General features: G+C 44.6%; 1 protein-coding gene across 4 annotated transcripts; it reads left to right on the forward strand.

Annotated features, from left to right (window-relative positions):
- Positions 1-585: 585 nt before the first annotated feature.
- On the forward strand, positions 586-23330 carry LOC138918356 (thrombospondin type-1 domain-containing protein 1-like). 4 transcript variants are annotated; one of them, XM_070239591.1, is made up of 5 exons: positions 632-849; positions 4078-4229; positions 7087-8052; positions 15741-15899; positions 21670-23330. In XM_070239591.1, exons 2-5 carry the CDS (start codon positions 4172-4174, stop codon positions 22929-22931), a joined length of 2445 nt encoding a protein of 814 aa, XP_070095692.1. In that variant the 5' UTR covers positions 632-849; positions 4078-4171; the 3' UTR covers positions 22932-23330. The 4 variants fall into 4 exon arrangements, with proteins under 4 accessions (XP_070095694.1, XP_070095692.1, XP_070095693.1 ...); XM_070239590.1 differs by having other exon boundaries at positions 677-849; positions 3387-4229; XM_070239593.1 differs by lacking the exon at positions 15741-15899 and having other exon boundaries at positions 586-849.
- Positions 23331-25313: the final 1983 nt, after the last annotated feature.

A 25313-nucleotide genomic window follows, 5' to 3' on the forward strand; every position in this document is an offset into this window, starting at 1 on the left:
GCTCCCCAGAGGCCACCCCCGTGCTCTGATTTCTACTACCACACGTTAGTTTTGTCTGTCAAGTGGTGTATTTTGTGTAACAGAAAAGCAAATGGTGAAGTGTATTGCACTTCACAGTGGACTCGAAAATGACAGCTCTTAAGGTGAACTCCATCCTCTTGTGTTTTTTTAAGAAGACAACTTTTAACACTTGCGGATTAGAGGTTTTTAAATGTTATTTTTGATTTATTGAACAACCATTTCTGGCTGCTAAGAAAACGAAGATGCACTTTACCTGAATTGCTTCCTTTTGAAACTCTTCGATGACATTTGGGAAACCAAGTTTACAACCCACCAGTTATGCACTTCAACGACTGACTTTTGTGTTACCCCAGAAGAAAATGACGCTGGGGAAGTGACTGAATTTGAACTGGTTGGAGACTGCTGGCTTGTCCTTAAAATCCAGGTCCAGCCTGCGGGCTGCGGGTGTGTGCGCGCTCGGGGCTCCGCACCTGCTTCCCGCAGGCCCTGGCCGGCCAGGAGCGTTTCCTGCCGGGTTTCCCGTCCAGCAGCGCGCTCGCCCGGCGCGGGCAGGAAAGGATGCGCAGCCCAGAGAGGGCGGGGCAGACGTGGACGCTCACCAAGGTCCCCCGCCCTCCGGGTGCGGCCCTCCGGGTGCCGCCCTCCTCGCGCCTTCGGGGCGGGCCCGGGCGGGGCTGCGGGAACCCGGCGCTGCTGTCCAGGGCGCGCAGTCCTGGGACGCGGGATGCTCGACGCCCTGCCTCGCGGCCCCTGAGGCCTCCTTCCTGCCACCCTTCTCGTCGCCTCGCTCGCCCCGGCCCGGGCTGCTGCGCCCACCAGTCCCGAGAGGTAAGAAGAGCCTTCCGCGATCCGGCGGGCGCTGCTGAGCCGCGAGGGCTCCCGGTGGCTCTGCCGGGGCCCGGCAGTGCGCCCGGACCCGGCCGCCCCTTCCCTCCCCGCAGCCTGAAAGCACAGGTGGACACTCCCGTTCCCTGGACGCTCCCGGTCCCCTGCCTTCGCTTCTTAGTGCTCAGCCTCGGCCGCCGAGGAACGCGCTTAGAAAAGTGTGCCTCTCCGCATCTCGGAGCCCCGGCTTTAAGGCGAGCGCGGCTCTCCCCTGGCGCAGGTGTGGCCGAGGGGCTGAGGCTGACGGTAGCGGGGTGTTGAGTCCCAGTTGGGATGCTAAGCGTTTCAGAACAAGTTTGGGTCTTTCTAAAAAGAAATCCTCTCTGAGATACAAGCATTTCAGAACAGTCCTCATTTTAAGAGGGCTTTGTGCTGGCGACGAGGGCAGGGCTGGATTTCCAAGTATGAACTTGACTTGTGGGCCTTTGGAAAGCTGAGTGGAGGTGGGGAGCGCCCAGCTTCTAGGGAAGCTGCGTCCAGCCCTGGGGACCAGGGTAGAGCCGATCGAATATATAAATAAAGCCTGTTTACACGAGCTGCTTTGGAATTAGGGATTTCCTCCTAATAAATATTATTATTAGATATATACACACACGAGCGTGTGCGTGGTTGTCAGAAGGGTCAAAACTCACTTTGCTTATTTTTATTTTCCCTTTTATTTGGTAAGTCATTGGTCCCATGGACTTTAGCGTAATTTATTTTCTTTTTCGGCAGCTATGAAGACCCTGTAGGGGTTTCTCTTAGCTGGTTTCAGCAAAAACATGGGATCTGAGCTTGGCATGATGCTGTTAGCCATTGAGAATATTCACAACAGATACATTTAAAATTTGTCTGTAAACGTTTTTGTATGTGAATGCTATATAGAAGTATCTTAAAATGTGTATGAAATACACCTAAGTTCTTCTTTTCTCAAAATGATTCTCAAGCCAAACATAAGTAGCCAGTAGTGTATTGGGAACACGTTGGAAGAAAAGCAAGCAAGGTGTAAAAAAAAGGAAAATTAAAGAAGCATGCTATCTTCTTTAAAAAGTGTAGTGCTTTTTATCCAGCCTTCCATTCCATTCTGGGGTGTTCTGTTAATATCTTCAAATTAATGGTTGAGCTGGTAAAAATTGAGCATTTATTTTCAAAAGTGAGAACATTTTAAAAAAACATCCTTATTATGATTTTCAGGTAGGCTGGTGTATTTTATAATTCCATTTCCATTCAGCTCTAAATGTAGATTATCACACAATTCTGTGTTTTACTGGTCATTTTCAAAGAAGGAAAATGTGTTATAATTGCAAAATCAGTTGTGATTAGGAGCTTCTTTAAGAAATGATTGTCACGGGGAAGCAAGCAGTTTGGGAGAAGCAAGTTCAACTTTTGGGAGCTACAGATCACTTGCTCCTCCTTTCTTTTTTTTTTTTATCTTTTTTTTTTTCTGCTTTTTCGCCCCAAGTCTCCCCAGTACATGGTTGTATATTTTAGTTGTGGGTCCTTCTAGTTGTGGCATGTGGGACGCCGCCTCAGCATGGCCTGACGAGTGGTGCCATGTCCTCGCCCAGGATCCGAACCAGAGAAACCCTGGGCCGCTGAAGCAGAGCTCGAAAACTTAACCTCCCAGCCACAGGGCCAGCCTTGCTCCTCCTTTCTTTGGTTACTGAGGATCAGTGACTTAAAGGAAGTCTTTAAAGTGCCCTCAGCACCCACACTTGCCCAGGAGATCCAATGATGCTCACCTGCTGTCTTTGGCCAAGTTTCCCATCCCCGCTCAAGGGAAAGATTAGGTCCAATCTATGCTTAATTCCAGCAAAACTGAATTTCCTTTTTTTTGTTAGGGAGGGGAGGGAGCTCTAATCATCTGCATAATTACACTTCAAATCTCTGCTTCCCTTTGAGGAAGTCCAGTATTTCCTTTGTTCAGCTAATTTCTACTGAAAGGAACCTCCTGGGCCAGCCCTGTGGCGCAACGGTTAAATTCCCACATTCCGCTTCAGCGGCCTGGGGTTCGAGGGCCCAGAGCCCAGGTGTGGACCTATGCAGCACTTGCTAAGCCATGCTGTGGCAGGCGTCCCACATATAAAATAGAGGAAGATGGTGGCAGCTGATGTTAGCTCAGGGCTAATCTTCCTCAAAAGGAAAAAAAAAGCTCGTGGAGACACACCAGTTCTCTTTCCATTGAATTTTTTATTATTTCCATCAATTCTTTACATTCCATTAATTTCTGTCTTATCTAAAGGGATGTAACATACATATATTGGAATATAATATGCTTAGTAAAAATATATTAGCTGTGGATAATGGGAATGTAAACTTTAAGAAAATATACATTTGGTTATGTTTAGTAGCCCATAGTTTACTAGACTTTGGTATGAAAAAAGTGGCACTTAAATGCCCTACATCTTATTCTATCACCTAATAGTCTGTTTATATCAAAGTGCCTCCTTCCACAAGTCATTGTGAACCACAGGCCAGCAGGGTCTTTCCTGCCCTCCTAGGTGCTTTGGGAAGATTGCCGCATGAAATCGTCTGTCTCCTGACGGATACCAGCAGCGGCAAGTATTGGAACACTGACAGAAGATGATAATTGTTATTTGTGTTTTCTCTTTACAGTGCCCTAAACAAGGGACTCAGGGTCACAGGGAGTTCTCATTTAATTGTAATACCCTGGGTATCTTTTCTAAAGGTCTGATAGTTTTGATGGAGCTCCTAGGCATTAAGAAATGAAGCAATCCTACTAACACACCAATTGTGTAAGAGAGACAGTGTTGGTAAGCCCATTTGTGGAAGCAAGGCAGGTCTACACAGTGCAATGAAACTTTGGCAAAAATTTAGTATATTAATCATTGTGAAATGACTAGCAGATGTATCATTTAGATTGGCTATTGGCTTTGATGAAATTAAGCAAATAATAGCAAACTCTCCATGTAAGGATGTGCTATAAAGAGAAAGACTTGCTGTTTCGCAAAGACAATCTTGGTGTTGGGCATACCTGAATGTTCTTAACAGGTGAGCTATCACGGAACAAAAGGGACATGCAGAATTACAGATCATTTCCCCGGGAAAAATTAGTGTCCTCCTTATTTTGTTTTCAGTATCAACTAGGAAATTTGACTTCTTAGAATGGTTTTGTCATTTCATGATTACTATTTTATGAATCACATTGAACAGAGCCATGTGTTTTTTGAGGTTCTGGTTTCAGGTGTTTTTGAAAAAAAAATTCACAATTTGGATGCGAGAAAGGACATGAGGAGACCAAAGACCTGGGATTTTGCTGATCAGAATGAAACAAATGTTGAAAGACTTTTCAAATCGCTTGTTGGTGGTGCTCTGTGACTGCGGTGAGTATTGTGAGCATACTTAATGCTATAGGTGTCAACAAAGAAACATCAGCGTGAGGTTTAGAAATGCATTGATGTCGACCCTGTGTGGAGGAGGCAAGGCAGGGTCTCCAGTGCGGTACCTTTTAGACTGTGATCCTTGCAACCCTGGGTTCTCTTAAGGGACTGCATTTTTGCCTCAAAAAATAGAGCTCATTTCTCAGTTGTATGCAACTACTGAACCAATAGATTCAACAATGTAATACTCTTTTCTTTTGATGATTTCCAAATATTTCATAGCAGTTCGTCTAAGCAGTTGATGGTATGAGAGTGGAAATTGTTTTCAAATTGATGAAGAAATTATGATTCAAGAGACAGAGCATCCTGGCTCGTGTCACATCAGTGGCATATCCACTTCATTAGACCAGAATGTATATTGTTCATTGTGTCCGGGGAATCTCCTTCCCTAGTCTTTTCTTTTTAAGAAGTTTAGTTAAACAAGAAGATGCTTGATTTACTGAAAACCAATCTGGGATTCATTTCTTTTAGAATCGTTGATCCCTACTTAAAAACAGATTGTTCTATGTGTAACAGCCTCATACAAAAAATTATAAAAGTGTCCCTGGTTTCAAAATGGTAAATAAAGACATCAAAGTCTTCTATTTAAATAAAATCTGCTAGGATGTTTGTCATTGTTGAGAGCAAAATATCTCACTGGAATGTAAAAATAAAAGTTGAGTGAGTGTAAAATAGAGCAGAACATAGAAGTTGAGTGCACAAGCTACTGAGGGAAAAGGAGATATTTTCATAGAGCTGGATTTTTTCCCTTCTTCTCCATCAATATCACTTGATGTTGATTAAATATGTTGCTACCAGTTAGTTTTTTTTTAAAAAAACATGCTTATATTGAGACATGAGTTACTTTAAATACAATAAGGGAATGGAGAGAGAAGAAATGAGAGAATAGAGAACACTATACAATCATGCACTCCATAACGAGGTTTCAGTCAACAATGGACCACATATATGACAGCGTTCCTGTAAGGTTAGTACTATATAGCCTAGTGTGTGGGAAGCCATGCCATCTAGGTTTGTGTAAGTACACTCTATGATGTTCACACAATGATGAAATCGCCTAACACATTTCTCAGAACATATCCCCACTGTTAAGCGAGTCGTGACTGTACTGTAGTAGTCAGGATATGATACAACCAAACTGTAGTTTTCCAAATGAGAATGTATTCTTCTTTGTAAAAACAAAGGTTTTAGAGTAAAGTAGCAAGTTCTCTCTTTGCCACTGCTGGTACCCATCAACTGTATCTTTTTTCTCCATTTCCAAATGAGCACGTGTGTCTCTTTCTTTAGCTGGCTGCCCATCAAATCAGAATCTGATCTGCCTCATTGCCAATCTCTGTCCTTGACAGTAGGCTTTCATTAGTTAGCTAAGGGGTGTATGCCTCTTGATCTTAAAATGCATCTCAGAACCATCCTGCCCCATCAGATTCAAATTAATCTGACCTGTGTTCTCAGTCTTAGTGAGTCATCTCCATCCAAAGGGGAGTATCCCTCAACCTCTGTACTGACTAAGTGAAAAAAAAGAGCTGTATCATATTACGGTTTCCAAGCAAGTGGTGATCAAGCATTCAGGTCTGTCCAAGTTTTATGTATTTTATTTCACCTCATCTTAAATAAGAAATGGGTAAAATGCTGAACTAATTAAAAAAAAACAAACCCAAACCTTTATGTTCCCATATATTCATGTGCTGATTCTAACAATCATTGATTGAATACATGTAAGGTATATTTAAAACCTACCAACCCAAACAACACATTGAGTCTTTTGGACATATAGGATGTGTATGTTATTATTATTAATATATTGTATTATATTATGTATACATATTAAGACTAATAAATTCATACATATGTTGTTTTTCAACCAAAAGGATGCTGCAGCCCCTTAAGTCTAGAATTATTTCTTACCGCAGCCATGGGCCAGCTGATTATTACTTTGCCAAATTCTGTCTCCTTTGATATGTATTTGGATAAGATTCAAAATAGAAACAAGGATTCTTGTGTGTCTGTTTTTTCCACCCTCTACTTCAGCTGCTCAGATAGGTCTTTTTTAAGAAGGTATGATTGATCCTAACTGAGTGATACTTGTGGGCTAGTAGTCATCTCTTCTCTCTAGGCCAATAGCACTTACTGTAATGTCATTAAAATTGTCAAGGGCAAGCCAGGCTACTTCATAAATGGTCACTCTACCCCTTGGATGATCCTTGGAGAATAGTGTCAACATTTCTTATTCCTTTAAACACTTCTGTCTCATACAAACCAAGGGCACTGGTTCCTTTACTGGTGAAAATGCCCAAGTACTTGTCTTGAATATCAGAAAATAATAACTTTGAAGTATATTTGGGATCTTACATTTTAAATAGTCTAGAGCAGTTTATATTATATCATTTAAGCCAAGCTTTCTTTCACTTCACTGTAAATCCATTTTCCCCAAATACTTAAACACCAGAATTTGATTACAGTGAGAAAAGTGAGGTGTTGGATTTTTATGTTGAGAGTCGTTACTCTTGCACTGTAGATTTTCATTGCAAATATATTACATTATTCAGTGTTGTGAGTTCAGAGTATTTATCGCTGATTAGTTACTTTAAACATAACCATGAAAGATGAAATGTAGGAACAAGCCCCTTTAGAATGGGAGCATCACAGTGCCCAGCTCCCAGGATAAGCACTCGGCATCATTTTACATCATCCTTGGCTCAGTTCAGACTTCTCTTGTGTCTAAAATGCTGTTTTCTTCAATGGCACCAATAGTCCTGCTCAAAACACCGTTTTAAAGCCCTTTCTGACCATTTCATTTCAGTTCTTGGAGAAGCTGAATACCTCCTCTTGGGAGAGCCAGGCCATGTAGCGCTAAGCAACCACACGGTGTCTGTGGATTTCCGTTATTTCGATGGTGCTAATGGGACGCTGAGGAATGTATCTGTCCTGCTGTTGGAGGCTGACACCAACCAGACTGTTACCACCAAGTACCTTCTGACCAACCAGTCCCAGGGGACGCTCGAGTTTGAGTGCTTCTACTTCAAAGAGGCTGGCAACTACTGGTTCACGATGACTCCGGAAGCAGCAGACAACAGCACTCCCGTCCCCTCGTGGGAGAAAAGTGCCTTTCCCAAGGTGGAATGGCCTGTCTTTCACGTTGACTTAAATAGGACATCCAAGGCAGCAGAAGGTACCTTCCAGGTGGGCCTTTTTACCAATCAGCCACTGTGCCCGTTCCCTGTGGACAAGCCCAACATCTTGGTGGATGTCATCTTCACCAACAGTCTTCCCGAGGCAAGAAAGAGTCAGGGACAGCCACTGGAGATAAGAACTAGCAAGAGGACAGAACTCTCTCAAGGCCAATGGGTTGAGTTTGGCTGTGCACCTGTGGGGCCTGAAGCCTATGTCACTGTGGTGCTGAAGCTGCTTGGCCGAGACTCGGTCATTACCTCCACAGGACCCATTGACCTGGCCCAGAAATTTGGATACAAACTAGTGATGGTGCCGGAACTCACATGTGAGTCTGGGGTGGAGGTGATGGTGCTGCCCCCACCATGCATCTTTGTCCAAGGAGTGGTCGCCGTCTTCAAGGAAGCCCCCAGACGCCCTGGGGAAGCGACCATTCGACTGGCTGAAAACAGCCTGAACTTGGGAGAGAGGAGAACAGTATTCAACTGCACTTTGTTTGACATGGGGAGGAATAAGTACTGTTTTGACTTTGGTGTTTCCAGCAGAAGCCATTTTTCCACAAAGGAGAAGGAGTGCATGCTAATTCAGAGAAATATAGGTTGGTATTGAGATTTAAAAAAAAAATTTTCAATCAAATTGATGCCTTCATGCAATCAAAATTATGATTTTGAATTTAAGTGAACTTAATTTTCTATGAACTATATCATAATTTTTATGGTTTACTCCTCATAATGTCCCAAACGGCATTATCATCCTTATATAAAAAGTCAAGAGTCCCGATAAACAGACCTGGCTGGCCACTCATGTAACCTCTCTAGGTCTCGGTTTCCCCATCAGTAAAGTGGACATAGTAAGAGTATCTACCTCCGAGAGTTGTGAGAATTGAATGAAGGAAATGGATACAGTTCTTAGCATAGTGCCTGGCATATAGGAAGCACCAATAAACATTAGCTATTATTACATTATATTTTAAAAATTATATTATTATGTCACATGGCAAATCCATGGCAGGTACGATCAGAGTTCAAAGCTAAATCCCAAATCGTGTTTAGTAACTTCTGTCTTCCTTCAGCTGAGTACATCTCCTTCCTTAGAGGAAGGAAGTCTGTTTAGTGAGATTACAGGGCAAGATTTTTAAACTTCTTCAAATTCTGGATTCTTTGGGTAATGCCCTAGCTAATCACAGGAAAGGGGGTTATCACCATCCCCTCCACCCCGCATGTTCCTCTGCCTTTCTTTCCCTTTTGCTGGGTGCAGGCCTGGTCTTGGCAAGAGGCTAATCTGGCAGAGATTACCTGGGTCACTTACATATGCTCTTACTTTCATCCCTACTGAGCCTGTGCCCCCTCATGGCCCAAACCTGGGCCATCTTTGTAACTCCAAGTGTATTTTGCTCCAAATTCACCCACATTCTCTTTTTAGAAGACGTCCCCTTCCTTTGACTCTGTCCCCGCCCACTGGCCACTTCCCTGCTTGCACTTACCTCTCTATCTGGCCTAGATTGTGTGGCCCATCCCTTTAATCACTTTCCTACTAATACCATAAACTCCTCTGCCCTGTTGTTCTTCCGTTGCACCTGCCAGGCCACACCCCAGCTCTGCATGGATGCAGCAATCTGCCAGCCGCCCACTGTACCCAAGCTGGACGAGAAGGTCACACCCAAGTACACTGGGGCCAGTGTGGGTGGGTCATGCCTCTCCTCTCCGCTGGGTTCACCATGCCACCCAGTAAGGCACCTGGTCGGCTCTGCTCCTGTTCCCCACCACAGCTCGTTTAGACCTCCTGCTTTCTCTTTGGACCTCACCTACTCCCTGGCTAACTCTCAGAGCTGACTTTGCCTCTGACCACACAGAGTAGCTGGAAGCCATCAGGTGTGAGCTCCCTCGCCCTCCCACTGAAATCTCTGTAGACCTACAGGCATTGTCCCATCCTCTCCCCCTTCTTTGCTGTCACCGGAGGAGAGGTGTCATTCCTCCGGTACAAGGTCAACCCTCCCCTCCACTGTGGATCCCAGCCTCTCCACTCATTTCAGGAAACTTGTGTTAATCGTTATCCTCTCTCTCTCCTGTCTTTAACTGTCCCTCTTTACTGGCTCATTCCCATCAACTTTGAGATGTACTTAATTTTCTTATCTAAAAACAAAACAGACCCCGCCCCTCAACCCCTGGTTCTCCAACAATTAAGACCCTCTTTCTCTCTTCCTTTTATAGTCCAGGTTCTTGAAAAGGTTGCCTACACTTTGGGGTTCATTTCTTCACTTCACATTCACTTTTCAACCCACTCGAAACCCACACCCCTCCCTTGAAAATGGTGTCACTAAAGCAGCCAGCAGATGACTTCCAGGTCCCCAAATCTGGGGGTGCTTTTCAGTCCTCCGTATCTTCATTGACCTTGATTCCGTGACCTCATACTCACCTTGTTTACCTCCTACCTCTGTGGCTGTCTCCTTTGCCTGCCAGTTCCACCACCTCCTCTCATCCCTTCAGTGTTGGACTTCCGCATTGTTTTACTCCTCACACACTTCCTAAGTGATTACTGTCCTGGCCGACGACTCCAGATTGGCACCTCTCCCCTGCATCCAAGAGCTGCTGAATAGCTGTCACCCCTCAGATGGCTCCCAAGCACCTCAAAAGCAATGTGCCTGGAATTGGATTCATCATCTTACCCCCTAATCTTGCTCCTCAGTGCTGGACTCCACCACCCATCTCATTGTTCAAACCAGAAACCCAGGCGTCTTCCTCTTCTCCTTCAGCTCCTATGAATAATAAATCACTAAGTCCTATGGATTTTTGTCTCCTTGGGGCCTGAAGATAGCGTGTAAATAACAATTTACAGCAAATATATAATAGATGTTGCCAAAAATGATTATTTATGATTTTCATTTATCCTTTTTAGTGTGAATGTTTATATTTTTCTCTGCAGAAATGTTAATGCGTTTGGTTATGGGATGCTGCCTGAGATCCCGCTAGGGGAGTGTTAGTAATATACAGCACAGGCACTGTAATAACTTGAAAAAATCGAAATTGAGAAATTCTAAATTCTGAACACATCTGCCCCAAGAGTTTCAGATAGGGAATATGGACCCTGTATCTCAAGGCCAAAAATATATATATTTGAGTTGAGAATTATTATTGATAGAGGGTATAAATTCATATTCACATATTTTTATTTTTTTACTTATTTTTTGACAAAAATTGTATGTATTTAATACATAGTTTTCTTGATATTTTAGCATTTTTGGCCGTCTTTTTGTTTCTCTGAATAGATCTTGTTTTTCCTTCATAGTGACTAAACAGGAGCTTTTTACCAAGAATAGGAGTGCTGTCACCCCTGTCATTTTGTTCTTATTTGTAGCTGTTTGCAATAATGGTTTTATCTTTAATCCTTTGCTGAAATCGGTTTAAGCCACTTGTCTACTTTGTGAGTTAGTTTACCTAAAACTAGAAAATATAATTTAAAAATTCCTGTAAGCAGACCCTTGGATGCTGTAATACTCCTCACTTCCATGAAAGTGAATGAACCAGTAAAACCCTTTCATTCAGTGCAGCTCCCCCTCTTCCTCTGGGATCCCTTTAGGACAGCTGACATGCTGTATGTGACCACGTGACATGATAAAGCTAACATTTATATAGTGATTACTTTGCATGAGGCACTGGTCTCAGTGCTTTATGAATATTAACCCATTTAATCTTCATAACAGCCCTATGAGTTAGGTTTATTATACTGTCAATTTTATAGGTGCAGAAGTGGAGGCACCAAAAGGTTAAGTAACTTGCACAAGGTCAATGGTGGTTAAGTGGCTAAACCACCACTGGTGGTTAGACTGGCTCGACAGTTTGCTTTTACCACTATTCTATGGTGCCTCCCATATAATCAGCTGTCAATCCATGTATTAAACAATATAAAGCTTTTAGATTAAAAAAATGTTCTAATATTTTCCTCCTCGTCTCATGGGTTCATCTTGTGCTGCCCACCCCCTTGAGCGACATATAACTCACTTTGGAGTCCACTGGTCCAGGCATAAGCATGATTTGTCCAATATAGGTGAGCCTTGTTCTGTGACCAGAAAATCTGAGCTGCTTATCCAGGAGACTTTGCTCCTACTGCTGCTTGTAGCTACTCACTCATGTCAGTAGAATCTTCTTATAAGCATGTTTTGTTTAGTTACCTTAGTCTTTTGAGCGAAATGTCTTGCAGATGTGAATATTTCATAGGCTGCATTCCTTCAGATAGTCTTGGGGTGGAAACAATCTCCCTTCTCCTATTCCAGAAAAATTTTGCTCATTCAGAATTAATATCCTCTCGAGTGGCCTGAAAGGTATTTATCCTGGCAAAACAGGTTTGTTATGGAGTGTGAACGCATGTGTGGACATCTAAACAGGACGAAACAGACAGCCTTCCATTCATAAAGTTAAGACTATTTGGAATATTGGTCATCTTGCTCTTCATTTCTAAAACATGAATTACAGTTATTTAATTACTTCCCATTTTGCCAAGCATTTCCCTCAAAGTTATTAGTAGAAATCTTCAGGGAACAGATAGAGTTACTTAAGGCATTTTTTATTTGCCTGATTAAATTTTTCCATTGCTTTATTTTAATGTTTTCCTGTGTTTCTTATTTGATTAATTTGATCTGGAAATAAAAAGACAAAACGTAGCTTAAATGTTTGCTTATTTTCATTGTTGATTATCATATAAGCTGTGATTTCACTTTCAAGGGCAAAGGACACAACATTTCAAAATGAGATTTTTGACATTAAGATTCAAGCTTTTATTAAAACTTTCATTTTTTTCTGGCACCTACTAATGAAATTTTTGTTTTCCGTTTGACAAATGACTTTCAGTATTTAAATAAATTACATTTATGTAAAGTAAAGGCAGAGTTAAGAAAGAATAACAGAAAGATTCTCAGCTTTTGTAATTCTCCCTTTTGTGGTCTTAAATATGAGCACAAGGGAAGGATAAAGTATACATTGACTTAATTTTCAATTTAGATTTCACAGTAGTGGAATTCCTAGTAGATATTTGAAAAATAAATCATAATACTTTAACTTAGAGAGACTTTAATATGAGAGTCCCAAAGCTTTGCGAGCACTGGGGGCTTAGTGTCTGGACAGCTCTGAAGCTTGAGGACAAAGCCGGCTCATTGTTCTACCCTTTGAGGAGCTGCAGTGGGATCTGGGAGGCACAGAACCGATATTGTGTTCAGTTGGACCTCTGGATGGAACATAATTACCACACCTCAGTTGATGGGAGTCCAGGATACTGGTTTGTAATGCTCCCACTCTTGTGAAGATCCCAGAAACTTTTAATTGCTGTGAAGAACTCATATTCCATGAGTCACTCACTCCAAAGATTGCACCACTTGGCTCACCTGAGAATGTCTCTGCCCTCCACGTTCTCCTCATGTTTTCGTAGTGCTTTATATACCTTTGACTGCGGTATGAGTTTTTTTTTCATAAAGGATGAAGAAGGGCTTTTATGCAGAGGTTGTTTTGGTGCCTAGTGTTGGCGTGACCTGATGGGTCTTGGGGCTGGATGGGTGCTGATAGAGTAGGCAATTAGGATTATTTTTTAAGAGGGGACTACTCAGTTATCCTATCTGGGAGTGGTTGCACCTATGCTTGGAAGAGAAGTTTGCATTTATCAAGCAATAATGACTGTTTGGGGAGTGTTTTTTATGTATTTTGAAGCTCTGGTCTTGTGAGGGTTGTTAAGTCTCCTCGCTGAATTGACCCTTTTATCTCTATGTATTGTCCCTCTTTATCCCTGGTAGTATTCCTTGTTCTTGCGTCTACTTTGTCTGACGTTAATATAACCACTCCAGTTTTCTTTTGATTGATGTTCACAAGCTATAACTTCTTCCATCCTTTTACTTTTAACCTATTTATGTATTTGTATTTAAGGTATTTTCTGTAAACAGCATGTAGTTGGGTCATGCTTTTTTATCCAGTCTCACAATCTGTCTTTTAATTGGTGTCTTTAGATTATTTATATTTACTGTAATCATTGTATGGTTGGATTAAGATCTACCAGCTTTTTTTCTTTTTAAGATTTTATTTTTCCTTTTTCTCTCCAAAGCCCTCCGGTACATAGGTGCATATTTTAGTTGTGGGTCCTTCTAGTTGTGGCATGTGGGACCCCGCTTTAGCATGGCTTGATGAGCAGTGCCATGTCCATGCCCAGGATCCGAACCAGCGAAACCCTGGGCTGCCGCAGTGGAGCGTGCCAATTTAACCACTCGGCTACGGGGCCGGCCCCAAGATCTACCATATTGGTAGTTTTATATTTGTTCCATCTCTTCTTTGTTTCTTTTCCCCCTTTTATCTGGCTTCTTTTGTATTAATTGAATATTTTTTATGGTTTACTTTAGACTGTTGGTTTATTGTTTCTACCTTAAAATGTTATTTAGTGGTTGTCCTAGAATTTGCAATATTCATCTTTAATTGCTTTCAGTCTGCCTTCAAATAATATTATATTGCTTCACATGTAGTGTAAGGGTCTTGTGACAGTACACTCCCAATTCATTCCTCCCATTCTCTGTGTGATTGTTGTCATACATTTTACTTTATATGCCCTATAAACACATAATACATTCCTGCTATTTGACAGTTACTTGTATAAGAGACTATCTGATATTGTCCCAGACCTCTTGTGTATTCTATTCTGTTTTGTTCACTCTTTTTCTTCCTTTTTGTGTTTCAGTTTTCGTGATTTCTATTGATCTGTATTCAGAGTCACTGCTTCTTTCCTCAGCTGTGTCGAGTCTCCTGGTGAGCCTCTGGAAGGCATTCTTCATCTCTGTTAGCACGCTATTCATTTCATTCCACTTGATTCTTTTAAGCTTATGAATCTTTGATGAAATTTTCCATCTGTTCATGCATCTTGCTCATGTTTTCCACTAAAGTCTTTAACATATTAATTATAGTTATTTTAACTTCTCTCTTTGATAGTTCCAATATCTGGGTCACATCTGAGTCTGGTTCTCTTGATTACTTTGTCTCTAGATGGTTTATGGTTTTTTTCTCGCTTCTTTGTGTATCTCACAATTTTTGTTTGAAAGCTGGACATCTTTTTTAGAATTGTAGACACCGACAGATAGTATTTATGCCTGGAAATGGGCATACCCTGTTTTTGCTAGGCCTTTAGTGTGGGGATTGGGTCAATGTGGTAAGGAATTGGGGCTGTTTGGGCTTTTGCTGTTGCTATGGCTACCTTCAGTGCATGACAGAGTTCAAAATTTTCTAATGTTACTTTGTGATTAGGGTAGGAGTTGGGTTGCCAGAGGGTTTTTCTCCATGCTTCTGTTGCACCCTCAGCTTTAGGCTTGAGCCTGTACATCAGAGAGGTTTTCCTGTCACTCTTGCCCCTGCCTCAGCAGTAGACTGTTGTTACTTGATACGTGGTAATTGCTGGCCTGGTGCAGCATGGGGGTCGGGCAATGGGTGTGGGAGAGCATCCTCTTGTTCCAGTTCAGCCTTAGTCTCAGGCAAGTGCTGTGCCCCAAAGTCTCAGTGATGGGGCCTTCCTGATGATCCTGCCCCTCCCCAGTGGTAGAAGCTCTCTCATAGTCTGGGCCCAGGATATTGTCTGCTCCTCCCCGGGGTGAAGGATTTTCTTCCTTCTCCATTCCGTAGTGGCACTGAGTTTCAACCGGTGCTCTTAGAGTTACAAGGTTTGCTGCCTTGTCCCCAGTGGTAGAGGCTTTTGTTGATAGAGCAGATGTGGAGGAGGGTCTGGGTGAGGTCTGTGTCTTTCCCACAGCGCTGCTCCTTCCCTGCTTGGGCTTCCATCACAAGGGAGGCTTTCTCTGCTCTCAGTCCTTGTGAGCATCTGCTGAGATCCGGGAAGAGCCTGCAAATGGGTACAAATTCCCCCTGCATATGTGGCTCCCAGGGGTCCTATATTCCCATGCTAGCCCATGCTAGGCCTCTAGCAGTTCATTACATTTTTAGATGACTTCTCACCAGCTTATATGAGGCCTGGTGTCTGCCCCAGGTAAGCAGTGTTTGCATCCTGTCTTTCCTTATATTCCAGGCTAGTTGGTGGCCCTGTGATCTTACCTCTGTGGGGTTCTAGGAAGGTTAGTGTTTTGTAGATTATATAGCCTTTCTTTGTTTTAAGGGTAGGAGCAACACTCTTTTCCAGCTTTTTCACATCTTTAGGAATGTTTCTATTTACTGACTTTTCAAGACCTGAGATTTGAGTTGGCTGCTTCATTTGGGTACAGTTAAAGTCTGATTCTCAAATGAACTAGCATTAAAAGCATGGCTAATGTCCTTGCAGAAACTTGGGGACTGTGGCAGCCGTGGAGCCAGTGTAGTGCCACGTGTGGGGATGGTGTCAGAGAGCGTCGCCGCGTGTGCCTGACTTCCTTCCCCTCCAGACCTGGCTGCCCCGGAATGTCCTCGGAGACCTCCCTGTGTTCCCTGGAGGAGTGTGCTGGTAGGTATTCTGCCTTCAGGAGTCTCTCCTCAGAGCCTCCATCTGAGAGATTCTTGAACCCAAGCTGCCTGAAAGTCACCAGTCTGAGTTCGGGGGTGGACTCATTAACGTTCTGTTATTGCTGTTGGCTGTACTAACCCTGTATTCCTTAGTGTGTCTATGACTGGGAGTAACTGGCCAGTGGGATGACAGGGCATTTACCACTGTGGAAGATCAGGAAATGACACGGAAATCTATCTAACTTAAAACTTCAGATATATTAAATAATTTTTAAAAATACAAAAATGGGTGGGATGATCATTTCTTCCCAAGAGTTTTTTTGTTTTGTTACTTCTCCCCACCAAAACTGTGGGAAAATATTCAAAAGGTTTTCTTCTCCTTATCATCCCAGAGAAGCCCTAGGGGACCACACAGATGGTTATTTGTCAGAACGAGGCAAGACAGCTTGTCTTGTCCCTTGAATGGCTCTACATGTGTTCCATACCACCCCTACCCAGGAGAAGGTGGGGAGATTTCTTCTTTCCTTCACCTGGAGACTGACCTTTCCTTAATCGTCTAAGCATCTTGAAGGTACACACTGGTAGATGCTCAATAAGTGATGTGAATGGTCCATAGATGTGATGCTCACATGACTTAGTTAGCTGCATCCCATTCATTTGGCATAGGTTATAGTAATAAAGGCTCCTTGCTCGTCCCACACACCATCCCACCTTCTGATATACAATCAGCCCTCCACTTAGTTGGCTGGCCTTTGCTCTGGTCCCAACTCTCAGATAAAGTCATTCTGTCAAGTCCTGCCTTCTTCCACTGTCCAGTTCCAGGTTAAAAAACCATCCCTAGTTCCTTTTCCCTTTGGGATAGGGAGAAGTTAGGTGTTTTTCTGTGTTTGGCTCTCAACACAACTTTTGGCTAAAGAGCACCTTTTAGCCAAGACCACAGGCATCTGGCTACATCTTGGCCAGTGTCCCGGCCTGTGGCCTTAGAAAATCATTGTTGCTGTCTCGTCTTTCCAGCCAATACTGTAGGCTTTGTTCTCTTTATTCTAGCATCCTGAGGATATTCTCACTTCTGGGTTTTCCTATTACAGCCTCAGGCCCAGGCTCTTCTCCTAGCCCTCATGCTGCCCCTCTTCTTTCGTAAGCCCTGGGCCCCACCCTGAATTGTTCTTTCTCCAGTTGTGTCTCATGCTGTTGTCTAAGGCTCTCTGCTCTGTCTAAGGCTCTCTGCTCTGTCTGCTCTTTTCAAGTCCTCTTCACTTTCCACAGCTCCTTCCTTGTGTATAACTTCCTCCACATATGCCTGCTCCTCTCAATTCTGGGAGAACAGAATCGGGTTAAGATATTCCATGTAGAGTTCCATAATACTAAGATGAACTTAAAATTAATTGCCACTGGCTTCTACTGCACCCTTGGAAGTGACAGCAGTGTCAACCATTTATTGACCATCTGCTATGTGCCAGCACTTTAAATACATTAGCTCACTTACAGCTCACAATAATTCTGAGGTAAGGATTATTATGTTGGGCTCAAATCTTGAGAGCTTGCTGCCTGCCAGGCATTTTTCTAAGTGCCTTGAACATATGAAGTAGGTACATCATGATCTCCACATACAGATGAGGACTCGGTGGCCCAGAGAGGGTAAGTGACCTGCCCGAGACCATAAAGCTAGAAAGCAGGGACCTAGATATGACACCTATCTACTAAGCTACCTATCTTGAATAATTGCCTTAATATACAAGCCAGTCTAGCTTTCTAGAAGCACCGACAGCCTGGAATTTGCAATCATTTTTAGGATATGTGGTATTATTTCATGTTCTGGCATCTCAACTCTTTAATTCCAGGTGGGAACTAGAAATTTGTACATTCTAAATTAGTGAAAAGGGTAAGTGCTACAGGTACCCTACTTCTACTCTAAGTGGTCCTCAGTTAAATGCTTACATTGGTAAAAATGGTCATTTCTTCCAAGTGTTCTCTTTTTCCTATTCAACCTATTTTCTGCTCTTTGGAAATGTAAAGATCTGTCTGCAGGCCGCTTAGCATCAGGAAATCTCCATCACTTTTGGTGAAGGGGGAAAGGCTAGATGAGGCAGAGATGGGCGAGGTCCGCAGCTTTTGGGCTTTCCTCCAGCCATAGTTTTGCAGGGAACCAGCCAGAGTCAGAGATGACAGCTAAGTAAGGGGTTCCATAATGTACCGGAGCAATGCTGCTACCCACTGACCTAAGCAGCCACTGCAGATGGAAGAAGTGATGAGTCAGCAATCAAGTCTGTCATCATTCAACTATTTTCACTTGGTTGAGAGTTTAGAGTTTTGTTTGGCTTTGAAAGGATATTTTTGTGCCAAAGTCTGAGGGTAGTTCTGTATTAATTTGGTCCGTCTTGTTCAATACAAGAGTGGGAGGATCCAATAGCCCTTGTACCCACGTTCTGTCTGGTGGGATATTGATCATTTTGCGGTTACCTTTTTAATAATGAATCAATTAATTAATCTAACATTTATTGAGTATCAACTATGTGCAAGTTACTGTGACTGGGTTGGGACTATATGGATAAGACATGTCCCTGTCTGGAAGGGGCTTATGATATAGTAGCTCAGCAGACATATAAACAGGCACAATACACAGTACAATAGAGAGCCTACAATGATGAAGGTATCCACAGCTTGCTATGGATGCTTACAGGGGTGATAACGTATGCTGGGAACACCTCCGCTCTTGGAGGAGGTGATAATTGAACTGAAGTTTGAAAGCTGAGTAGGTGTCACCAGGTGAAATAGGTGAGAAGGGAAATTTTAGCAAAGGGAGCAATGGAGGAAAGCATGGAAGAAAGTGGCACATTAAGAGACCCAGAGGATGGAAAATGGTTTCATGTGGCTAGAGGATAGTGTGTCAGGAGGGAGTGGTAAAAACGAGGCTGGACAGGTAGGCAGGAGACAGATTCTGAGGGGCTATGAAGGTTTGGACCTGTATTCTAGAGAGATCCCTCGTCTGTAGTGTGGAATATAAATCAGAAGGGGTAGGGGTGGCAGCAGCAAGGCCTGTTAAGAGTTCTTCACTAACCCAGGTAAGAAATGAAGCACTGGCAGTGGGGATGCAGAGGAGAGAGGGATTCCAAGACTCCGATGTGGTGAGTGATGGAGAGGGAAGCATCAGGGATGAAACCCAGGATTCTGGTACTGGCAACTGCATGGACAGCAGGGCCATGCCGTTGAGATTGGACATATCGTACTGGGGGGTTCTGGGGGGAGGATGATGAGTCTTGGGCATGTGGAGGTGAAGGTGTCTGGGATGCTGATGGAGAGAGCAGAGCTATTGCAGCCAGGATGAGATCTAGATCTCCCTGGCTCCAAAGTTCATGTTCTTCTCTCCAGTTAGTTAAGTGAATGTTATCATTGAAACCAAGAAGAGAAAAACTCACAGGAAGTGTCAAGACAGTAACCAGTGCTGCAGCAGTCAAGGAATATCAGGACAGAGCGCCTTTGCATTTGTCGTTTGGCTATTAGATCATTAATGACCTCGACAGGACCCGTTTCATTGGAATCCTGGGGACAGGTTGCAGGAGCCAGAGGCGACGATGTGGAAGCAGTAAGTCAGCAAATGTGGACTCCTCTTTCTGTAAGCTTGGCTGGGAATACCAGGAGCAAGATACAGCTATGGCAGTAGTGAGAGGGTTCTAGAAAGGTCTTTACAAAGTGAGAAGAGCTTGAGCATGTTTCTGTGGAGCTGCACAAAGGAGAAGCTGGAGATAATTGGTACCAAGGGACGATCCCCCTGGAGAAGGGTGGCCTAGAGAGTACTGGGCGGACTTGCTCTATAAGAAGAGACTTCTCCCACTAATTCCATAGAGAAAGAGGTAAATAGAGATGTGCCTGCTGCTAAGTTTATGGGGGAGGAGAGGATGGCAGAAGAAGTTGGGAATGTACTTGCCTGATGGTGTCTATTTTTGTGACCTAGCAGACTGCCAAGGAAGGGGATTAGGTGGGGGCGTGAGGAAAGTGGTGAAACTTTGAGGCAGTTTTATTGGAATGGAAGATGGAAGAGAGAATTGCTTAGGGAGCCATGGACAGAGTTATGGGCAGCCGAGGTTGGGCGCTGTCAGTGCGTAGAGGCACTGGCCTGCATGGGTGCATTATTTTCTCCACCAGAGCTCAGGGCCTGGGTGCAGCAGCTGAGAATCTGCTGGGATTCCCACACCCACATTCCTGAATTTATCTAGGGATGGACTTTTGCTGCAGAGCAGGGAAAGGGCTATAGCTCAATATTAGTGGCCAGAGAGTTGAGGTTTTGGCAGGAGAATGGTTTAAGTGATGGATCATGGGTGTAGGGAGAGAAGTGAGGCCAGGAGGTGGCTGGCAGATTGGGAGAAAATGCAAGGGTTGGGGAATCTGAAGTTGCAGTGAGGTTGAATACCCAGTGTAGTAATCATGGGTGAAGTAGAGGGGAGGATACAGCCAGAAAGTGGGCTGTGAAGTTCAAGATTTCAGAAGAGGAGCAGCTGCAGACAACGGAAAGGTATGACATGTTGGATGGTCACTCAAGCACTGGGACTCAAGTAGGACTCAAGTACTAGTGACTGATGGCTGCCACGAGGTTGGCAGATAACAGAGTTGAAGGAGGAGTTGGGGGGCGGTTTGGGTGGATGGCACGGGCATCAAAAGAGTAGAAGTTTTATACAGAGGTGAAAGAGTTGGTTGAAAATGGCAGTCAGGAATGAGGAGACAGGATACAACCTACTTCTGGCCCTGTTTGCTTATAAAGTATGTGTCACAGCTTCCACCCAAGAGGGTGGGCAGGGGGAGGCTGTGTCCTGCAGGATATTCAGTCTTCAGGTAAGGCAAGGAGGCAAAGGGAGTGTTTGGTGGAGAGATTCCGGATGTTGAGGAGGTTGGTTACCACAGGGTACAGTAGAAAGGAGAGGGGAGAGTGGGAGAGTGTGGGTCTAGCAGATGACACAGAGAGCTGGTGGTGATAAGAGAGTAGGCAAGAAGAGAGAGGACAGGTGACTGGGAGGGCTTGAATGGAGGACAGTGACCAAGGAGGAAAGGGAGATGAGGCCTGGTGGCATTAGGTGGTCTCAGGTTCCCAGGTGTGTCGGTGGCAGTACAGCCTGAGGCCCCACTGGCCTCTGAGCCTTGCTGAAACATTTTGATGACTCTGGGACAAACCAGTTTGAGAGAGCAGAGAAGAAGAGGAAAACTCAAGGCCACATGGAAGGGAGGAAGGGAAGTGGACAGCTGAAAATAGAGGAATGAGAAAGCAGAGGCTTCAACATTTACGAAAGACAGTTCCTGGGTATTAGAAGGGAGGAATGAATTCTGTTGTATTACTGAAAATCTTCTTTCACCTATCAATTTCTCTCGAGATGTGCAAATTTGGGTACAACCTACCTAAATTATTTTGCATTTCAAGTTTTATACTTGGTAGGAATTTTCCAACGTGCATCTCAAAGGTACATTTAACTACAGATATCCCATGTTTACATCATTGTAAGCAAAAACCTGGATTTTACCTTGAAACTTTCCTCATGCTACTTCTTTGTGAAAAATGTGAGACAAGTGTCAGCAGGAGCCCCCGAGTCCAGGAATCACCTTAATTGTGGCTTATCTGGTCACCTCACTTACATGGGTCTCTGTTTCTTAGTTTGGCTTAAGCTGCCAGCAGAGATGCAGATGTAGGACCAGAAATCTTTGTCCTTAGAAAAGCCTCTCAGAGACCTGAAAACCGCCAGAGAAAACACTACTAGAGAATACATTTGTTCTTCCCTTTTTTGTAGCTTTCCGGCCATCCAGCCCATCTCCTCTTCAGCCGCAGGGCCCGGTGAAGTCCAACAACATCGTGACGGTCACTGGGATTTCGCTGTGCTTGTTCATCATCGTGGTCACCGTCCTCATCACGCTGTGGAGGAAGTTCGGCCGCCCCCCCAAGTGCAGCACCCCAGCTCGGCACAACGCCCTCCACTCGCCCAGCTTCCAGAGGAACTCAGATGAGGAGAACATCTGCGAGCTGAGCCAGCAGCGCGGGAGCTTCTCGGATGGGGGTGACGGGCCTGTGGGGGGCCCGGGGGACATGGGCATCCCTCTGACCTACAGGCGCAGCGTGCCGGCCACTCCCGAGGACGACGCTTCCGGCAGTGACAGCTTCCAGTCCAACGCGCAGAAGATAATCCCACCGCTGTTCAGCTACCGCCTTGCCCAGCAGCAGCTGAAGGAGATGAAAAAGAAAGGCCTGACAGAAACCACCAAGGTGTACCACGTGTCTCAGAGCCCCCTGACAGACACGGCCATCGACGCCGCCGCCGCCGCCGTCGCCCCCTTAGACTTGGAGAGCCCGGAAGAAGCTGCCGCAAACAAGTTCAGGATCAAATCCCCGTTTCTGGACCAGCCCGCGGTCAGCGCCGGGGAGAGGCCTCCCTCCAGGCTGGATGTCGGGGTCTCGCAGGCCGCTTGTGCCGTGAGCCCCAGCCAGACCGTGGTCCGCAAATCCCAGATGAGGCACGTGGGCAGCAGATGGGGGCTGTCGGAGCGGAGCCACCCCAGGAGTTCCCACTTCCGGAGGACAGCCAGTTTCCACGAGACCAAGCAGGCGCGGCCCTTCAGGGAGAGGAGCATGTCTACCCTGACCCCGCGGCAGGCCCCCGCCTACAGTTCTAGGACGCGGACCTGGGACCAGGCAGAAGACAGGTTCAGGCCTCAGAGTCGGGGTGCTGCCGCGCTTCCTGAGAAACTGGACCATTTCCAAGGGGCAGGTGGAACCGCTGGTCCACTAAGCCCCCTCCCTAAATCCTACACCTTGGGGCAGCCCACCAGGAAGCCAGACCTAGGGGATCGTCAGGCGGGATTGGTGGCAGGAGGCGAGAGAACAGAGCCTCACAGAGCTCGGCGGGGACCGTCCCCCAGTCACAGGAGTGTCTCAAGGAAGCAGCCCTCCCCCACTGCCCCCAAAGATAGCTACCAGAGGGTCAGTCCTCTGAGCCCTTCTCAATGTCGGAAAGACAAGTGCCAGAGCTTCCCGGCGCACCCCGAGTTCGCCTTCTAGGACAATACATCATTCGGCCTCACTGAAGCCGAGCAGAGGATGCTGGACCTCCCGGGATATTTTGGGTCAAATGAAGAGGATGAAACCACAAGTACTCTTAGCGTGGAGAAGCTGGTCATCTCGACCAAGAGTCAGCCTGAGACTTGACACAACTGGGGTCCTTTGCTCAGGTTGTGGTACCAGCTGCTCACATTGTTGTGCGGACTGTTTGGTATAACTGTTTGTGACGGAGGACAGAATGTGGGGAGGAAGTAACTCACACAGACCAGCATGTGTGTGTGCACCTGTGTTTGAATTTATAAGGAAGAAGTTATTCATCCTGAACCTTTCCCTTTGTAATCCTATTTCTATTGGTTTATTCCTAATAACAATGATAATAAAATTTAAACAAGAGTGAAATAGGGCTTGGTGTCTCATGTGGATATGAAAGATGACAAGATGTGACTTGTGAGGATGAAATGCTTTGAAAAGTTCATTTGCCAATTCCAACCTGAAACAGAAATCTGGGAGTCTCAACTATAAAAGGGCTGGAACAAAGCAAACTTGCTAATACAACCCTGAATGGTAATTTATTAAGTTGTAAATGCATAAGAATTTGACTCCTACAAGGGCAGTATCGAACCAGTTTCATATTTGGCTGATGAAGTCACTTATGACTACCATGCACCTAGGAATGGTGATACCACAAGATATCCTAGAAGAACTTTCAGGCCAGAGTTTGGTGATATCTTACTGTTTTTTATGCAAGGAAGAGCCCTGGTATGTGACACAAAATTATGTGAGTTAATTCTGCTTTGGGGAAATCACATGAGAAGCTGATTTTTCAGGTAGTGAGTCAAATGAAGACCTATCCATCCATCCATCATTGTTTTGAGCAAAAAAGTAGACAGTTTTGAAAGCAAGGTGTTGTCTTCTGAGAAAGCACCAACTGCAGTGGGAAGTGGGTGTTGGCCAGGACACTGCCTGACATCAAGATGCTGACTTTGTGTTCCTGGACCAAATTGGCAGCAGGGACCCCAGGGGGTGCCATTCTGAAATTGGTGTGTGTATGTTTCTAAAGATAACTTTATCATGTTACTCAGAATGTGCTTAAATTAATCTCGGGTATATGGGAAGCAGCCAGCCCGGTGATCTAGTGGTTAAGATTCAGCGCTCTCACCCTGCAGTCTGGGGTTCGTTTCCAGGTCAGGGAACCACGCCACTTGTCTGTCAGTTATCTTACTGTGGCAGCTGCATGTTGCTGGGATGCTGAAAGCTATGCCGCCGGTTTTCAAACACCAGCAGGGTCACCCATGGTGGACAGGTTTCAGCAGAGCTTCCAGACTAAGACAGACTAGGAAGAAGGACCTGGCCAGCCGCTTCTGAAAAAAGTTGATTGTGAAAGCCCTGTGAAGGGCAGTGGAGCATTGTCAAATACAGAGCTGGAGGGTGAAAGGATGGAGCCAATAAAGACTGGGTAGGCTCACTAGGAGTCAGAGTCGACTCCACAGCACACTCAGAAAAAAATGTGGAAAGTAGGTAGACTGGATTATGATTTTACAGCTTAAGCTTTTTTAATTGGAAGAAAGAGGTAAAGAGGGAAATAGAGAAAAGAAGTCCTTTAGAAATTTAGAACCACTTTTGTTTTCTGATTCAACCTCCCGACCACATTATACAGATGAAGAATTTGAGGCTCAGGGAGGGGAATTAGCCCTGAGGGGTTGGATGGACGTGCACTCATGTTTTTATCCTAAATGCCTACCTCTTTGCACTCTGCTATCACAGCCTTCGCAAGTCTTCTCTAACAGCAGAAACTTCAGGAGAAAGCAGGCCGTTTTTGCAATAAGAGGGCTTAGAGAGATGCCTTTACTAGATTTTCCCAAAGGAAGGAAGCTTTCTGCTGCTTGATGTTAGGACTGGTCGTCCAGCTTGCTTTGTTTGGAAGTCAGGCCTAAACAAAAGAACCCGAAGGTGGGGCTCCTCCGTTGGAAGTCTGTCACCAGTACCAAGTGGGCACGCTGCAATCTGTGTGCTTCCTTTCAGCCCTTGAACCTCACGCCTTATCTGCCTGCACTGGAGTAGCTGCACTTTTCTTCTTGTTCACCATCACCCCTCTAGCGACCACACCCTCCCTGCCTTTCAGACTGTTTTCCTTCTTCCTTTTGGAGTTTATCAGGGTGTCAGCCTGCTGGCGAGGTTTCAGGGATCAGTGGAGAAAGTGCAATTAGACGGGAAAAAGTCACAAATGCAAATACTATAGCTGTAAAAGTTTCTCTTCTGTTCTTTGCATTACCACTTCATTTGTGGCCATTTTTATTGAAAATTAAAATATACTTCCTTCTGGAAATGCTGTAATAATAATATCTACCTTTCAGGAACAGAAGAAATAGATTATTCAGAGGT

The sequence above is a fragment of the Equus caballus genome, chromosome 17, assembly GCF_041296265.1.
Source record: "Equus caballus isolate H_3958 breed thoroughbred chromosome 17, TB-T2T, whole genome shotgun sequence".
In the NCBI taxonomy this organism is placed as follows: Eukaryota; Metazoa; Chordata; class Mammalia; order Perissodactyla; family Equidae; genus Equus; species Equus caballus.

What these genes read in the sequence shown, in the direction of transcription:
- LOC138918356 (XM_070239591.1), top strand. Translation starts at nt 4,172, where the DNA reads ATGAAACAAATGTTGAAAGACTTTTCAAATCGCTTGTTGGTGGTGCTC. An exon ending in GGTGGTGCTCTGTGACTGCG is followed by an intron (nt 4,230 to 7,086) that starts GTGAGTATTGTG and finishes ATTTCATTTCAG; the next exon opens with TTCTTGGAGAAGCTGAATAC. An exon ending in GCTAATTCAGAGAAATATAG is followed by an intron (nt 8,053 to 15,740) that starts GTTGGTATTGAG and finishes ATGTCCTTGCAG; the next exon opens with AAACTTGGGGACTGTGGCAG.